This window comes from Rhamphochromis longiceps, linkage group LG14 (genome assembly GCF_057381845.1).
Source record: "Rhamphochromis longiceps isolate RC_006_pf linkage group LG14, R_longiceps_female_GT1.1, whole genome shotgun sequence".
In the NCBI taxonomy this organism is placed as follows: Eukaryota; Metazoa; Chordata; class Actinopteri; order Cichliformes; family Cichlidae; genus Rhamphochromis; species Rhamphochromis longiceps.
The window spans coordinates 30,634,562-30,652,672 of NC_140570.1; the positions used below are offsets into that span (position 1 = coordinate 30,634,562).

The 18,111-nt window shown below is 41.2% G+C and overlaps 2 protein-coding genes across 2 annotated transcripts; both read right to left on the minus strand.

Annotated features, from left to right (window-relative positions):
* Positions 1-2,772: 2,772 nt before the first annotated feature.
* On the minus strand, positions 2,773-5,945 carry LOC146654388 (dehydrogenase/reductase SDR family member 11-like). Its single transcript, XM_085379588.1, has 7 exons — positions 5,686-5,945; positions 4,547-4,756; positions 4,300-4,394; positions 3,616-3,745; positions 3,415-3,507; positions 3,072-3,137; positions 2,773-2,957 (listed from the first exon to the last, which is right to left on the minus strand). Exons 1-7 carry the CDS (start codon positions 5,815-5,817, stop codon positions 2,919-2,921), a joined length of 765 nt encoding a protein of 254 aa, XP_085235714.1. The 5' UTR covers positions 5,818-5,945; the 3' UTR covers positions 2,773-2,918.
* Positions 5,946-7,474: 1,529 nt separating this feature from the next.
* Positions 7,475-16,706, minus strand: LOC146654389 (dehydrogenase/reductase SDR family member 11-like). Its single transcript, XM_085379599.1, has 7 exons — positions 16,557-16,706; positions 9,907-10,116; positions 9,464-9,558; positions 8,649-8,778; positions 8,331-8,423; positions 8,181-8,246; positions 7,475-8,066 (listed from the first exon to the last, which is right to left on the minus strand). The coding sequence occupies exons 1-7, from the start codon at positions 16,686-16,688 to the stop codon at positions 8,028-8,030; spliced, it is 765 nt and encodes a 254-aa protein (XP_085235725.1). The 5' UTR covers positions 16,689-16,706; the 3' UTR covers positions 7,475-8,027.
* Positions 16,707-18,111: the final 1,405 nt, after the last annotated feature.

Here is an 18,111-nt window from a genome sequence, read left to right on the forward strand (position 1 = left end):
AGGGAGGCTTTCAGCCAATCCTGTTGTCAGGTTTATGAAAACAGTTTGAGATAACTTTTACTCTGTGACACGTTACATCATCATTGTTAGAATGACAAACACGTGATGACCAAGTAAAACGCTAACCTGCGTGCGACGTGAACCTTACACCTTTTTTACTGCCTGTTACTACTGTCAAAGCAATCTATGTTTATGGCTCCGAGCGTGCAGCGACAGTCCCCCAAGGCCTAGTTTATTGTTGAAGCTTAAAGACAACCTGTAAAATATTGTGGGTAATTTAAAGTTTTTTTCTGATTTCCATATTTGTTGTGACCTTGACCTTAACCTAACCTTAACCCAATTTTCACCAAAATTAAAGCTGGAACAGCTCGTGGTGTTATTGATATCTACCATCACACAAAAAATGTAATATGAGATTTTTCTGTTGTTAATTCAGTTTAGTTTGACTTAGTTATTTATTAGTTTCATTGTTAGTTTCTTTTTAGTTGTTACTGTATGGAGGGGTGCAGTTCATTTCCAAGCATTGTTTTGTGTGCATTTGGGTCCTCTATTCTCCACTCCACACAGTCTGCACCTGCTGACTGCGACAACAGGAAATATTAGGTCCCCTCAGATTTGTTAAACCTAAAGTCATGAGCCTTTTTTGAAAATGTCAGAAAGAGTTGTGTTAGGATGACAGGAGTAAAAGTAAAAAGTTGCCAGTACAAATAAAAAAAGTCAACTTAAGTGCTTTAAAGAAATATTGGTTCTTTGTCCATTTACTCTACTGCAGATCAAGCAGCAAAACTGCTAAAACTTTGACCTCTTACCTGCATTTCAATCCTGGTTTTTCCACGTAGCAGTGATTGTGTTGCAGCACAAGTGCACACCTTTGTGCTGCTTTTAGGTTGCTGTGAACTTGGATGTCCTTCTTTGATCAGGTCACACTTGTAATGCATGACAATGACATTGTGGGTAGCACTTTGACATTCTGCTGTGAGTTTCTGAAACCAGAAAGAAAAAAGATTATAGACTTCAAGATCCACTTTGTGTTTTTAGCACTGTATGTGTATGAATCTGCAAATCCACTTAGCTGATTGTGAAGGTCTGGGGTGGGAACTTTTCCTAGATTTGACTGATTTATGTGAAGAAATTGCTGTTTCAGTACATGGGAGAAATTGCGCAAAGGTGAACTGTGTGTGCTGAACAAACACAAAGTTTTGTGCACCATTTATTAACAATGAACTCTTGCCAAAAGTCAGATTTCCAGTATGAATAGAGGGTGTGCTTTATAAAGGTTGATTAACATTTAGATAAATTGCCTGTCCAAACCTCTCTGTTTTATATAACCATGACAAAGCTAAAAAAAAAAACAAAGAAAAGAAAAATCATGATATTTAATCACAAATAACACTTAAATAACTTTTGGCAAAAGTTCATTGTATTTTAGTATTTTATGTATTGTGGGGATAGGTTAATTGATTAATCCAAATTGTCACTAGGTGTGAATGTGCGAGTGAATGTGAGTGTGAATGGTTGTCTGTCCCTATGTGTTGGCCCTGCGACAGACTGGCGACCTGTCCAGGGTGTACCCCGCCTTTCGCCCTATGACAGCTGGGATAGGCTCCAGCGCCCCCCGCGACCCTGAAAAGGATAAGCGGAAGCGAATGGATGGATGGATGTATGGAAAACATGTTCTGACCTCAGGGGCTAACAGTAGAGGTCAAGGTCAAATGCTTAGCCCACCTAACTGCTAACTAAAAACTGAAAACTAACTGCTGCTCTGTCTCTCTATACAGCACTGACTCAACAGAAATCTGCTGTGTCACCCCGATGCCTCAGGAACCCCTCCCTCTCTGATCCCCCCAGGAACCATACCCCTCCCTCTCTGTTTTTAATTCTCCTCCCTCCACAGACCCCCTCCCTCTAAGGGAGAAAACATACATTTTCCCCCCACCGGTTGCATTTTGTCACACATATGGAATCCAATACACACTTCCGGAGTACCCTCCCCCTCACCGGATGCAATTCATCGCGCTTATGGATCATACACTTCCGGAGTACTTCCGGTGGGGTCAAAAGGTCAAGGCTAGGGCCATCAATCAAATTGGAGACATAAGCAGGGTACCTAATCTCTCTGTCATGCTTGTGACCTCTAGTGGTCAAAACAGAAAGGGGTGAAAGCTTATCCTCCCTCTACATCGAAACATTACTTCAGACATATAAGTCCATTTTAGTACAAAGGAAAATAGAAAAGTACAAACAACACAAAAAACAGGATCATCAGTGGAAAAAAACATGTCAGCAATTGTTCCAATGTTTCCAAAAACAAGAAGATTATTTTTTTCAGAGTAGGCTCAGTTAGAGTCATCGTGACCACAATTAGGAAGAATACTAGTCAAAAAAAGACTTTGCTGCATAATCCATCTGGTGGGGTCCAGTGTTGTTATAGTTTGAAGTTGGAATATGCTAAGACATGAAACAAGGTGTGAAAAAAGTATTTTAGTTAACCGAAATCTGAAGCTACTTTTCACTGTTCCCTCGTCACAAAGAGTCACCACAGTTTTTGTTTTTACACACGGTGGGTTAACTTTGTTAACTAATATTCTCAGACTCTACTTTCCCATGAATTAGTGAGGTATTATATAATAACTTTACATTTTATTACTATTGTTGGAGGAATGAAACATATGTTTGAGATATTTTTACACCTACAACTGTATGTTTTCCACCATACACTGCTCTTTAAATCAGATTTCCTTCAGTGAAATAAGAACACTCACAAATTTCCCCCACAAAAACATTTTATTTTATAAATCAGTGAAAACTTTAAGGACAAACATCATAAACAAAACTGTTTCATGACCATATCACAACTCATCATTTTCATAAGTGTAGTAAGGAAGTAGGTTAATTCAGGGGGATCATGTAGGTCAACCCTAAGCTTGCTCCGTGCCTTGCATCTGAACATCTCCAATCTGAAAGAAAGATGTTTTTTATATATTATTACAAGCAAAGTGCTGATGTTTAAACAGCAAATCAGGAAAACCAATAATTCACAATAAAAAAGAATTAAAATAAGAGGAAATCACCTGAACGTGAGCAGGCGCACTGAGCACGTATGTAACAGCATTGGCAACATCTATTGCTTCCAGAGGCTGTCAGAGAAGTGGAACATGATTAACAGCTTTAAAAATATTTTTATTTTGGGCCTTTTCTTCTTTATTTTTATAGATCAGTAGAGTAGACAGAAACGCAGGGAATGAATCACATGCAGAAAGTGGCCAGGCCAGATCACACCTGAGCCCCTATAGTGGCCTTTTGGCATATGGGTCGCCTGCTTGACCCAGTGAGCTAGACTGGCATCCAAATGAAATACATTTTATCTGAGTTATCGTATTAGCAGTGCATGAAGAGTAGGAATAATAATTTTACCTTATATGCAGAATATGCACCAGATGCTTTATCAGGACTGTTGCTGTAGAGCCGGAAAGCAAATTCTGTCTCCACTAAACCAGGAGATATACACTGCAAAAAAGAGCTGATATTGAGGGATCTTCACAAACTACTACATGTGTGTATCTGAAAACTGTAATATTGGTGTTTCAGACACTTTTAGATTGGCTGCAGCCTTACTGTGGCTCGGATATGGCTGTTTTCTGCACGCAGCTCCTGCCTCAGGCCCTCCGTCAGGGCGGTTACAGCATACTTTGTGGCGGTGTAGAAATGCAGAACAGCTTTGGGAACTACACGATGTCCGCACATGCTGCAACAGATTTATGAGGCATTAACCAGGCGAGCATTAAGCAACATTTATTTTGTGTTATTTTTTAAGTAATTTCTCACTGATGTAAGACACTCTGCTGCCCACAAAACTGTATATAGGGTTGCAGCAGTTATTTTATCCTGATGTTTTGCAGCTTCTCTTTGACTTTGTTAATTTGTTAAATGGACCCACAACCATTCATGGCTGACTCGTCCTATCAGAAGTTTCTTCCTGTGAAAAGGAAGTTTTTCTTTCCTACTGTCGCCAAAGTATTTACTCACAGGAGGTTGTCTGATTGCCAGGGTTTTTGTGTATTATTGTAGAATCTTTACCTTACAGTATTAAGCGCCTTGAATTGACTGTTGTCGTGATTTGGTGCTATATAAATATAATTAAAATGAATTGAAATATTCAGTTACTAGACTGATGGATGCCAGTGGGCCCCTTAAGCTAAGGCCCAGTCACTAGGCACTCTCCTTCTGTAAAATGAGACTTTGTGGTAAAATACAGATAATGGTAATAACAATATTACAAGTTTGTGAAAAATTGCACACCTGTTTATGTTTATGATGTGGCCATCGTCAACATTTCTCTCTTTCATTGACTGATAAGCTTCACGTGTGCAGATACTCAGAGCAAGAACGTTCACCTGTAAGAAACCAAGAAAATAAATAAAATGTAAAGAAAATATCTGGAATCAACAAATGTGAATTACTTTTTACAATGCAATGATCTGCAATGCGAAAAGTTCTTCCAGATCAAAACAAGTATTTTATTTCTACAATAACTCAGAGCTCTTACATCCATCATGTTCTTCCAGCCGCTGGTTTTGCCATTTAGCAGCAGGTCTGGATGAGCCAAGCCAGCGTTGTTGATGCACACGTCCACACCTTTGTGCTGCTCTTTGATCGCTGCAAACATGGCCAGAATCTCCTCCTCTTTGCTCAAGTCACACTTGAAAGGAACCAAAACACCAGGGTGGCCGGCGCTCTGACACTCTGCTGCCAGTTTCTGAAACCAGAATAGAAAAAGATGACAGACTTCAGAATCCCATTTGTGTTTTTAAAGTGTACGAATCTACTATTCAAACATGTAGATTAAGTTACTGTAAATACATTGATTTGAGTTTTCAGTTTGCATATCAAAGCTCAGTGACCCACAAGCAGTAGTTTGCCTGTGTTTGGATGTTCTGCCCGTTTTTGAGTTTTGCTTATTTCACTGACCTAATAATCATTTTGTAACAGCAGGCACATGATGATGTGATGATGCCTGCAAAAGCCTTTTCTCTGGTTTTGTCTTGAGGTGTGATTCAAACAATTCATGCATTTCATCAAGGAAATAAAAAAAACTTCAGAAAGTCAAGTTCTTCATTTACTATATGCTAAATAGATGGTTGTAGCTAATCTTTGAAAACATCATTTTCTATCAAAGCTAAAACAAAAAACAAAACAAAAAAAACCCCTCAGTGAGTACCAAATCGAAAATGCTGACTTGTGTGTTAGGATGGTCTGCCAGCTTAGAGCTAGGCAATTCAAGAAAAAGAGGACAAAAAGGCGAATTTCATTGTTGTGTTTAACATTTTGATTTAGGAAAACTACAATTCAGATGAAAGTCACGTGTCCAACTTCCTACTTTCTGTGCCATATTAAACTTAACGTTCCGTGCAGTGGCTGTTAACAAAACACTTGTGCGGTTAAATAATAATGTAATATATTAGTGTGCTGTAACTACATGCTTTCGTCAGTTTATAATAGTTTAATGCTTCCTGCTCGCCCAGCCTGTCTTTTGTAAGTCTGAAAGCTATATTTATTTATTTATTTATTTATTTATTTATTTATTTATTTGCATTACGGCAACTTTAACATCAAAATTTACTCCGTGCTAGCTAGTTTACATTAAATTACTCTCTGCGGGATCTGAGTTTCCACTTCAGAACAAACCTGGATTTTTCCTATGTCCCTGGCGCAGCCCATTACTTTCATACCGAGCCGGACCAGTTCCACGGCTATAGTCGCCCCAATCCCGACCGAGGCTCCGGTCACCAGAGCCACTCTGCCCCGCCAGCGCTCCATCACAGCCCGGTAATCTGCTACACGGACGGAAGCACCTCAAGTATGATGCCAGGGACGCTAAGTCTGAAGAAAACGGACTCCGGAGCTCCAACTGTCTTGTGATCGTGAACACGCGATGCTTTTAAACACATCATATGCTTGTGTGCTGCGTTCAAGTCATCAGCAAACTGTTGGAAAACAGTTGAATCGGTTCTTTTGTTTATTCAAGTAAAAACTATACTATGATATGTTTACTTGCATTCATGAAAATAAAACCTAATTCTATCGCATTTTATGGAGACATATATATATATATATATATATATATATATATATATATATATATATATATATATATATATATATATATATATATGTCTGAACTCTCTGCACACACAGAATGAGTTAGACCTGTTTATTCTTTAAAGGACTTAAATATTAAATTGAATGATTTTGTACGGTGTAGAAGCAAATTCATATTTTATTTGATTTACAGAGATGTGTTTATGATGTTTACAGATGTAATTATGTACACATTTCCATTTATATTTAATATTTACATGTTTTGGTATTTACACGATTACATGCTTATAATGTTTACATATTCACTTTCAAAGCAGAGTCTTGAATCTAGCTAGTTGGTTTTCCCATATTTATCCATGATGATGATCAGGTTGGACCCCTCCCCCTCGCCGGCATTCAGCAGGCAATGGCGGCAACTCCAAGTTTAGCTTCTATTTTCAAACTCCATATCCAATCAGACCCACCTCGATTTCCACAGTGTCCGCTCTTGGGCTCTTCTGTCCAGTTCCAAGCTCTGCAGAGCCCCAACTCGTGGCCTCTCATATCTGGAGCCCCCTCCTTTCAGTACTCAGCACATCTCTCCAAATATCTTGGCTCCCCTGGTTCTGTACAGGCCTCCTTAATTAACAAACTCCACACCATAACTGCTAATTGACCTAGGGCAACCCATACCAACAGGACTCAAGTCAATCAGACAATCTGGTTAGGGAAACATGATTAGTCAGAATATTCTCCCAAAAACATGAAATAAATAAAACAGTAAGAATTTACACCACAAAACAAAACTTTAACAAAACTGAAACCAAACCCATGCAACACAATCATTTAAAACACAATAAAAAAATTATTAAAAACATGCAAATCGCAGCATATTAACGATCTGCCTTATAACTGAAAATCAAGGGTGGATGTAGAGAAAGACCCCTGTGGAAGCCAAAATCAGGGAAGGACGTTAATTGGTTAACTGATGTGCAGAAGGACATCATGAGAGACGGAGCTTGGATGAATGAGAGGTCAACAAGGTGTCTCTAACGGAGGTTCAAAAAACAGTCAAATGGACCACTGAAGAGCTGAAGTGATGTTCATGGGGAAGAAATGTTTATTTTTATCTGAATCATCATTATGGTGAAGATTGAAATCTTAATGCTAAATGAATTTTAAAATACATATGAAACCCTTACTGTACCCCAGAGATCTCTGTGAATTCATCAGGTAAGCGTTTACTCATTTTCTAATATTTGAACTGTGCCAAATGTATTTTTAACCAATTATATTTCATATATATTGTTGAACACTCAGTACAGTGATTCATATTGTAGATGTGTAACTGTGTAACTATGAGACACTTCAAAAATGTCATTAATTGAAGTTAGGAGCTTTATTGCATTATAATTGCATTATGACACAAATCATCAGTGCATGGGTCATTTAGCAAGTTACTAAATCTCTAACAACAATATTCAAAATATGTTACTTTAGTTATTAGGATTTTATTTAGCTTTTTTGTGAAAAGCTTCACTGAGCACATCAGACATTCTGTGTATTCTGAGACATTCAATATGTTTAAGTAACTCTGTTAACTAATATTCTCAGGACTTTACTTTCCCGTGTATTAGTCAGGTATTATATATTAACTTTACATTTTAATACTATTGTTGGCAGAGTGAAATATATTTTTGAGATAATGTTAAAATGACAATTAAATGTTTTCTACCATAAACTGTTGTTTATATCAGGTCTCCTTCAGTAAAATAAGAACACTCAACAAGCCCCCCACCATCATTTTATTTTATACATCAGTGAAAATTTTCAGTACAAACATAATAAACCAAACTGTTTATAAATGTAGTAAATTAAAGTAAAGTAAAGTAAAGTAAAGTAAAGTAAAGCAAAGTAGGTTCATTCAGGGGGAATCATGTAGGTCAAACCTAAGCTTGCTCAGTGCCTTTCATCAGAACATCTCCAATCTGAAAGAAAGATGTTCTTATATATTATTATACACAAAGTATTGACAATTAAATAGTAGATGAGGAAAAACAATAAGTCAGAATAAAAAAAGCATTAAAATTAGAGAAAGTCACCTGAACATGAGGAGGAGCTCTGAGCACGTAGGTAACAGCATTGGCAACATCTATTGCTTCCAGAGGCTGTCAGAGAAGTGAAAAATGGTTAATAGTTGTATCTGAGTAACCATATCAGCAGTACACGAACAGTACGAATAATAATGTTACCTTATATGCAGAGTATGCACCAGCTGCTTTATCTGGATTGTCTTTGTAGAACCGTGATGCAAATTCAGTCTCCACTAAACCAGGAGAAATGCTCTGCAAAAAAAAAAAAGATAAGATAAGATAAGATAAGATGAGATAAAACTTTATTAATCCCTCGGGTGGGTTTCTCTGGATAATGAAGGAATTTCAAGAAGCACCTTGTGTATATTATAACAGGTAATACTGCTGTCTCAGACACTTTGTGCATGTGTTTCTTAGAAGCTGATATTGGTGTTAAAGGCAGTCTTGGAGCTGGGTGCAGTGTTTTTAAAGCCTTACTGTGGCTCGGATATGGCTCTTTTCTGCACGCAGCTCCTGCCTCAGGCCCTCCGTCAGTGCGGTTACAGCATACTTTGTGGCGGTGTAGAAATGTAGATCAGCATGGGGGATCACACTATGCCCACACAAGCTGCAACAGAAGACAGTTCAGAAGAAGTCGTAACCTGGTCAGCATTTACCAACATGCACTCATCTGTAGGTTATTCTTTTAGAGACACGATTTGGAGTTTCTCATTGGCGTTTTTTTTTTAATTTCCAGAGAGAAATACCTGGTGCTGACAGGTTTAATCAGCATTGTTTGCTTTCCTTTTTTTGGCTTGAATGCAACAGATAATCATTTGCTCCTTGTTATTGGGATAGAGCCATTGCCATTGTTATTACCCTCTTCTTTGCTTTTTCTATTGTTTGCTGTGAAAACAGTCTTCTGTGTAGTGTTGACAACTTTCATGGATGCTTCCTAGACTTTCGTAGGTGAACCAGTCATTGTTAACTTATTAGAATTTATAGCACCACTTTGGTTGCCAGGTCACTCTGATAAAAAGGGACTTCATGGTAAAATAAACATAATGATGCTAATACTGGAGGTTGCTATGTACCATGGCACAGATAGGGAGCATTGGCGTGTTTGGGTTGAATGTAAGGGAAAGTCCTGCCCTCCAGCTTTAACAAAAGGTCCACTGTGAGGTCCATTGTGTAGTGTTGTCATAATCAGAGACTGACTGTTTAATAAAGATTATAAGATATAGCCTTTGTTTAATAATTAAACCAATTTCACAAGCATACCCGTCACAAAGCATTATTAAATAAAACTGCACCTGTTGATGTTTATGATGTGCCCATCGTCCACGTTTCTCTCTTTCATTGACTGATAAGCTTCACGCGTGCAGATGCTCAGTGCAAGAACGTTCACCTGTAAGAGAAATAAACAACAAAGAAAATGTATCTGGAATCAACACCTCCAAATGGCACATCTACTTATTGCATCTCACACACAGTGGGTACAAAAATGCATTAAGACCACTGATCGGTGACCACACGCATCATGTTGTTACATTTTAATGACCTGTTGGGAAAACCTTCATGTGAATCTTACATTCAATTCAATTCAATTTTATTTATATAGCACCAAATCACAACAGCAGTTGCCTCGAGGCGCTTTATATTGTACAGTAGATCGTACAAGAATAGATACAGAGAAAAACCCACAGAAATCACACACTACAACATTCGTAGACCAAACCAAGATGTGAGCTCTTACATCCATCATGTTCTTCCAGCTGCTGGTTTTGCCACTTAGCAGAGGTTCTGGATGAGATAAGCCAGCGTTGTTGATGCACACGTCCACACCTTTGTGCTGCTCTTTGATCGCTGCAAACATGGCCAGAATCTCCTCCTCTTTGGTCAAATCGCACTTGAAAGGAAACAAAACACCAGGATGACCGGCACTCTGACACTCTGCTGCCAGTTTCTGAAACCAAGAAGAAAAAGATGACAGACTTTAGAATCCATTATGTGTTTTTAAAGTGTATGAATTTGCCATTCAAATGTTATTTTGCCACAGTCCTAGGTCTGTGACCCAGTGTTTTGGTTTAAGTTTTATTCCTTGAATTATTGTTCTCTGTTATATTATGTTTATAGTTCATGGTTTCTGTTCTTGTTCTGTGCCTCATGTTTGCTTGTCTCTGTGTGAAGCCCGTGTTTTTGAGCCTGTGTCAGTAAGTTCAGTCGGTGTATTTCCTGTTTTACTTTGCTAGTCTTCAGTCTGTGTGCGTCGGGTTCTGTTTTGCTGTCCTGTTTCACTGTGTTTCCCAGGTGTTTGCTCTTTGCCTTTGCTGTAAAGTTACTGCAAATATGTAGATTGGAGTTTTCATTCTGGATATCAGAACTCAATAACTAACAGTGCATTTTCTTTTTAGCGTATCATCTGACTCTAGCATATTCTTCTGTCATGCCAATTAACCTTCACTACATCCATGAATCTTCTCTGTGGTCTTCTTCTTTACTTTCTGCCTGGAACTCTATATTCCATATCCTTTGTCCTATATATCCGTATAAATGATGACACTGGACGCAGCGTGTTCGGGTGATGTGTTCCAACTTTACTCGTAACCCGGAAGCTCCCCCCACACACAGCCTTATGGGAACAGTAGTCTACCGCTACACCTCCTCCTTCTAGCTAAAGACATACTTCATAACATCTCAAACAGCTCACTAGAACAGAAATGGGGAACATCATGAAACATGAAAATTATACACATCCCTCATTTGTTCACTTACATTTAAACAAAACACATTATTGTAAACATCTCTGACAGCTTAACCCAGCTTTGAATAGGGCATGAATGGATAACTTCAGAGAATTACACATCCAGTCTTTCAGGAGGTCTCACCACTCGACCAGATCTGGTAATAGTCCCTGTTGGTCTGAGGTGGCTCCTATTTCTCCTCAGAAAACCCCTGTCTGTCTCTACCACATAGGATCTGGGAGCACTGGCAGGTCCAACTACTGCTCCGGTAGTTCCTTCCGTGGTAATCCACACTTTCTGTCCTGACGATAGTTCCGGAAGTGGTCTGACTCTATGTCTGCGGTTGTAGTGTTTTGCCTGCTCACGCCTCCCCTCCTCATCTTTTTTTCGAAAAGCCTGTAGGTCAGGCCACCTTGGCACCAGCTTTGCCACAGCCTGTGGCAGCGTGGTCCGCAGGTGTCTCCCCATAAGCAACTGCGCCGGCGAGAGCCCATGTTCCAGTGGGGTGGCCCTGTATGCTAGCAGTGCTCTGGTGTAGTCACAGTCCTTTTTCCACAAGTCTTTAATGGTACGAACAGCGCGTTCTGCCTCCCCGTTGGCTTGGGGGTACCTAGGGCTGCTCGTTTCATGTGCGAACTGGTACTCTTTGGCAAAGTGCTTGAACTGTTCTGATGAAAATTGTGGCCCGTTATCCGATACCACAGTCTCGGCAACACCATGTCTTGCAAAGGCTTCTTTTACAGCATTAATAGTGACCTCTGCAGTTGTGTGTCTCAGTTCAGCTATCTCAATGTACCTTGAGAAAAAATCAATAATCAGCAGGAAGTGTTTCTTTGACCACTCGAACAGATCCATGCCGACTTTTTGCCATGGGCGGTCGGGAACAGGAGTTGCCAGCATTGGTTCACGGCACTGTAACCTATGTTTTTGACATGTTTCGCACCTGTCTACCATTTGACGTATTTGGGTTGAGATGCCCGGCCACCACACAGACTCTTTTGCTCTGGCCCTGCATTTTGAAACGCCCTGGTGGCCTTCATGCAAACGTGACAAAACCTCCGCTCTCATTTGAGGTGGTATCACAAGTCTCTCCCCTTTCATGAGAAGACCATGGACTAGATTGAAGTCCATTCTGTATTGCCAGTACCCCTTTAACTCTGGATCTAGTTTACCTTTTTCTGGCCAGCCTGTCCCACATTGATACACCACCTTTCTACACAGGTCATCCATTTCCTGCGCCAACTTAATCTCCTCCAGCCTTTTATCTGTTGCTGGGAGATGGGAAACTACACCGTCCACGAAAACCTCCACCTCTTTTTCCAGCTGAAGATCCCCAGCAGAAGGAGGCCCTGCCAGCGGTGCTCGTGAGAGAGCATCAGCAGTGACAAGGTTTTTCCCTGGAACATGGACAATGGTGAAAGTAAAGCGCAGCAGCCTGAGGCGGAATCTCAGGATGCGTGGAGGCAGGTCATCCAGGCCTCTTGTGCTCAGAAGAGGGACCAGGGGTTTGTGATCTGTGATTAGAGTGAACTGTAAGCCCATGAGGTAAGATGACAGTCGTTCACACGCCCACGTTACAGCTAGTGCCTCCTTTTCTATCTGCGCGTAGCGTTTCTCTGTGTCTGTGAGACCTCTTGAGATATATGTGACCGGTCGCCAGGAGTTGTCAGACTGTTTCTGAGTGAGAACAGCCCCGACACCGTATGGCGATGCATCTGCAGCGACTCGTGTATCTGCTGAGTTGGAGTACTGAGCGAGCACTTCTGGAGAGCTTAATATCCCTTTTAGTCTCCTAAATGCTGTTTCCTGTGGCTCCGCCCATATCCAGTCATTTCTGTCTTTTAGCAGTTCCTTTAATGATGTGGTGATTGTGGCTAATTGTGGCATAAACTTGGCAAGATAGTTGGCCATGCCCATGAGACGGCGCACATCTTCCACACTCTGAGGCTGCAGCAGCTGCTGGATTGCTGTTATCTTGTTGGGATCAGCCTCAATGCCTGTTGCTGACACTTTGTGTCCCACAAAGATTATTTGACTTTTAGCAAACTCACACTTCTCATTCAGAGTGAGACCCTCCTTATGAAACATTTGGAGCACACAGTGCAACCTCTGGTCGTGCTCCTGCCTGTCTCTGCCGTATACAAGCACATCATCGGCGTGACAAATCACCCCTTCAAAATCTTCCAGCATCTGTGACATTCGCCTTTGGAAATGTTCCGGCGCCGATGCAATGCCAAAAGGAAGGCGGTTGAACTGAAACCTTCCAAAAGGCGTGATGAAGGTAGTGAGTGGCCTTGACTCTGGCGTGAGCGGAATTTGCCAGAATCCAGACCGGGCGTCGAGCTTTGTGAACACTTTAGCATCTTTCATCATCGCTAGTGTTTGATCTACTGCTGGGAGGATGTGTCTTTCTCTTTTGACTACTGTGTTCAGGGGTGTGAGGTCCACACATATTCTGGGGGGCTTTCCTGCTGGTCTGGGGACCACTACCATGCCAGAACACCACTCTGTAGGCTCAGTGACTTTGGAGATAACACCCATTTCTTCCATTCTGTGCAGCTCATTTCTCACTGCATCTCTGAGGGGAAGAGGAACACGTCTTGGGGCAGATAGGGCTATTGGTACAGCTCCTTGCTCTATCTCAATGTGATAAGGCTCCCTCAGCACGCCTAAACCTTTAAAAACGTCTGGGTATGCTGCCCTGAAGTCTGTCACCGATTCCTCTACTGTGCTTACTCTGTACACAAGACCCAGAGCCTCACACGCTGACCTGCTTAGCAGTGGCTGTACTAGACCTGACACAAGGTAGACGTCTTGAGAAACACTGCGCCCTTTTACTGCTAGCTGTGCCTCGAAGCAGCCTTTAACATTAAGTGGGTTACTGCCCGGCCCTAGTAACTTCTTTCTGGGTCTCTGCAGCTTACCATCCCTGTCTGGACTGTACAAACCCTCTGGAATAGATGTAACATCCGCCCCTGTGTCAAGTTTAAAATATACATTTTCCCCATTTAACTTGACCTTTTGCACCCAGGGCTGTGACCTCCCAGTCTCTACTTCACCCAAGAACACACAATCCTCGCTGTCTGCATCTTTCTGATTTTCTGTCACTTCGCGTAGTGCTGTAGCTTCACTACTGCGACAGACCGCAGCAAAGTGCCCTTTTTTCTGACATTTTCGACACTGTACCTCTTTGGCTGGACATTCTTTCCATGAGTGTTTGTTCTTGCGACCACAGCGGCCACATTCCTTTCCACTTTGTTTGATTGGCTTTTGTTCCTTCTTCTGCCACGTCTGCGTTTTCCCGCGTGTTGTATTTGTCCGTATTGTGTCCATGTTCAGTGTTTTCTCCACTGCCGCGCTGCTGTGAAGTATTGATTGTTGTTTCTTTACCGTTTCGCTCTGCCTAACTTTCTCAATGGCTTTAGCAAGAGTCAACTCTGAGTCCATTTGCAGCAGCTCGGACAGTCTTTTGTCTTTTATGCCAACTACAATTCTGTCCCTTATGAGTTCGTCTTTGAGTGCTCCAAATGCACAATTTTCTGCAAGTTTGTGCACAGCAGTGATGAACGACTCTGTACTTTCCCCTTCCTGTTGCCGTCTGGAGTTAAACTGTGCTCTTTCAAAAATTACGTTGTGTTTTCCTACGTAAGGTTTGTCAAATGCCTCTTTGACAGTTGCATATTTCTTTTTATCTGCATCGCACAGTGGTAAAACTGCCAAAACATCATCAGCAGCGTCTCCCATAGCGTACAGGAGTGCATTAACTTGATACTCGTCTGATTTGTTATCAAGAGCAGTTGCAATGCGAAATCTTTCGAACCTTCTGATCCACTTTGGCCATTCGGCAGGATGAGAAAAGTCAAATGTTTCTGGGGGTGTTATTTGTACCGTGGTCGCCATCGTGACGTGTGGATCCCTGGCTTCCTCGCGTTCAGAATCCAAGCTTTCCGGTGCGCCGACCTCGTCTCCTCCTTCCGACATGTGAAGCTCGTGCTCGACCGCGCGCGCGCACGCGCCCTGTTGCTAGCGCCGGTCACAGCCTCGGCCACGCTTCACCTGCTTGCCGGTCTTGTTCGGGTTATCGATGCGAAAACTTCTCTCGCAGTTAACTGCACCGTACTGTATGGAAGCCCGTTTCCGCCACTAAAAAAAAAAAAAAAAGGATCCATAACTCAAAATTTCGAGTTATTATCTCGAAATTTCGACATATTAACTCAAAATTTTGAGAAAAGCAACTTGAAATTTCGAGTTAGCGCTGCCAATCAGTAATCTACGTGAATGACGTCATTTCCATGTTACCCGGAAGCTGAAGCCCTCAGCTACAAATGCTACAGCTAAGCTACCGGTATTACATCCAGTCGTGAATGCACAGATTGCTGAGTGTTTTCAGCCTGGCTTCACAAATGATGAAATCCCTGTGTTATTAGCTGAATCACATGGTGTTACTATCAGCAAACATACTTTAATTTGTTGGGATCCGTTTTTGAGTGCGCGGTCCTGCGCCATATGCTTCCGGGTAACAAGAAAGCGACCTCATTCACGTATATTTTTGATTGGCAGAGCTAACTCGAAATTTCGAGAAAAGTAACTCGAAATTTCGAGTTATATTTCTCGAAATTTCGAGAAAATAACTCGAAATTTCGAGAAAATAACTCGAAATTTCGAGTTATGGATACTAGCTTTTTTTTTTTTTAGTGGCGGAAACGGGCTTCCATAGTACTGTACTCGAAAAAGAAGAAGAAGAAAAAAAAACTGTGGAGACCGCCGTTCGCACTTCTGACACCACGTATAAATGATGACACTGGACGCAGCGTGTTCGGGTGATGTGTTCCAACTTTACTCGTAACCCGGAAGCTCCCCCCACACACAGCCTTATGGGAACAGTAGTCTACCGCTACAATATCCACTATCCTTCCTCTGCACATTTCCATACCCTCTCAGCCTTGCATCTCTAACTTTGTCTCCAAACAGTTCAATGTGAGTTGTTCTTCTGATATTCGCATTTCTTCCTTCTCCGTCATATCAGTCAGCTGCCTCCCTTTACTAGTCACAGTTCCATCATTTAAAATCCTTATTCTCACTTCAAAAAGAATCTTAGCAGCTTGTCTGTGTTTAGGTGTTCTACTACCTTGTGTGTGTTGTCTGGACCTTCCCAGTGTGAACATCTCACAATGGGCATATTTCATTGGCCTAATAATCACTATATTATGGAGGAGTGTGATTATATGATGATACCTACAAAAACATTTTTATCTTGCTGTGAACTGAACATTCGGTACACTTTACACAAGAAAATCAAAAGAACTGTACAAAGGCAAATCAATGAGAGTAATGAGAGTAAAAAAAAAATACAGTATTTTTTTTTCTTTCTTTTGCGTAAGTTGTTAACAATAGAGTCACAGAGTTTGATTTACAGAGCTATAATACAGGGTGTGCTGGCTGCTGGCCAGCCTCTCTATGTTATGTAAGTCTGACACAGCTGGAAATGTTATGCAAAACGGTAACTTTAACATCACAATTTACTTCTCTGCTCGAGTCACTTATATACACAAATACCCGGTATGCCAGATAAGAGCATACCGGGTATTTGCCGACGCAGTCCAGCCCTGTATAGAGGTTAAATTACTCTATGCGTAAACTGAGTTTTCACTTCAAAACAAACCTGGATTTTTCCGACGTCCCTGGCGCAGCCCATTACTTTCATTCCGAGCCGGACCAGCTCTACTGCCACAGCCGCTCCAATCCCAGCCGAGGCTCCGGTCACCAGAGCCACTCTGCCCCTCCAGCGCTCCATCACAGCCCGGACACCGGTAACCTACTACACGCACGAAAAGCACCACAAGTATGAAGAATCTGCCGCAGAATGACCCCGGAGCGTCAGCTGTAATGCATCGATGAGGAGTCGATGTACTGTATACACACGACCAAGGTTGTCCGTTCTGTGTGCTGCGTTAAAGTCATGTTCACACTGTAGGAGAAAAAAGTTTTCTGTAGTGATAAAATGCAACATGTAACAAATGTAACAAAAATATTAAATTAAATTAAACTATTTCTGTCTGTTTCGGCTCTTCCTGCACATATTTGCATAGGTAAATGCCACTTTGAAATCCACAGAACAGTTCGTAGCTGTTGCTTCACTTTCATTTGCAATGTACACTAGTCTCTATTTATTTATTTTTGTCATGGTTTCCCTTGGCCCAGTATATTTCTCTCTTAAAAATCAGACACCGACGTGGCACTTAGAGCATGCTGAGATTAAATCTATACATCTACAGAGATGCAGCGTAACAACAGTTTAAGTTTAATATTTAAGAGACAAAAAAGACCTCTAAAGTCATTATTTTGTTTCTTTTTAAATCAAATTTGTTAACCTGGATGGTTCCTACTAATAACTGTCCAGCATTCTAAGAAGGGTTTTCCTGTCACAGAAGGTTCAAGAGCAGAGAAGCAAACAGATTAAAAAACGACTGAAACCAAACTCTTTATTCCACAGATGAAATATTTCCAAGCACAATGAACAGACGCAAACACACCAGAGTCCTGAGATAAGATAAGATAAGATAAGATAAGATAAGATAACCTTTATTAGTCCCACACGTGGGAAATTTGTTTTGTCACAGCAGGAAGTGGACAGTGCAAAAGTTATGAGGCAAAAATTAGAATACAATAAGAATAAATACAGTACACAACTGTACAGAATAGAATAAAATAAAATACTATATACAGTAGAATAAAATAAAATAAATATACAATAAGATAAAAATAGAATACAAATACAAATTCTATATACAACTGAGTAAAAATACAACGATGACAGAAAGGATTATTGCACTTAGTATTATTGCATATGTATGGATGTGTGTGCTTGATCAGTTAAAGTCTTTATTATGGAGTCTGACAGCAGTGGGGAGGAAAGACCTGCGAAATCTCTCCGTCCCACACCGTGGGTGCCGCAGTCTCCCACTGAAGGAGCTGCTCAGTGCTGTCACAGTCTGCTGCATGGGGTGGGAGATGTTGTCCAACAGGGATGACAGCTTAGCCGCCGTTCTCCTGTCACTCACCACCTCCACTGGGTCCACTGGATCACCCTGTTCAGTCTCTTCCTGTCCCCAGCAGAGATGCTGCCGCCCCAGCAGACCACACCATAAAAGATAGCAGAAGCCACAACAGAGTCATAGAAGGTCTTCAGGAGTGGGCCCTCCCACTCCTGAGTGAGG

Coding starts and splice junctions, on each gene's coding strand:
- LOC146654389 (XM_085379599.1), bottom strand. CDS start 16,688: ATGGAGCGCTGGAGGGGCAGAGTGGCTCTGGTGACCGGAGCCTCGGCT. Junction 10,117..16,556: donor GGGACGTCGGAAAAATCCAG/GTTTGTTTTGAA, acceptor TCTTGGTTTCAG/AAACTGGCAGCAGAGTGTCA. Junction 9,559..9,906: donor GCTGGAAGAACATGATGGAT/GTAAGAGCTCAC, acceptor TTTCTCTTACAG/GTGAACGTTCTTGCACTGAG.
- LOC146654388 (XM_085379588.1), bottom strand. CDS start 5,817: ATGGAGCGCTGGCGGGGCAGAGTGGCTCTGGTGACCGGAGCCTCGGTC. Junction 4,757..5,685: donor GGGACATAGGAAAAATCCAG/GTTTGTTCTGAA, acceptor TTCTGGTTTCAG/AAACTGGCAGCAGAGTGTCA. Junction 3,138..3,414: donor GTGCATATTCTGCATATAAG/GTAAAATTATTA, acceptor CTTCTCTGACAG/CCTCTGGAAGCAATAGATGT.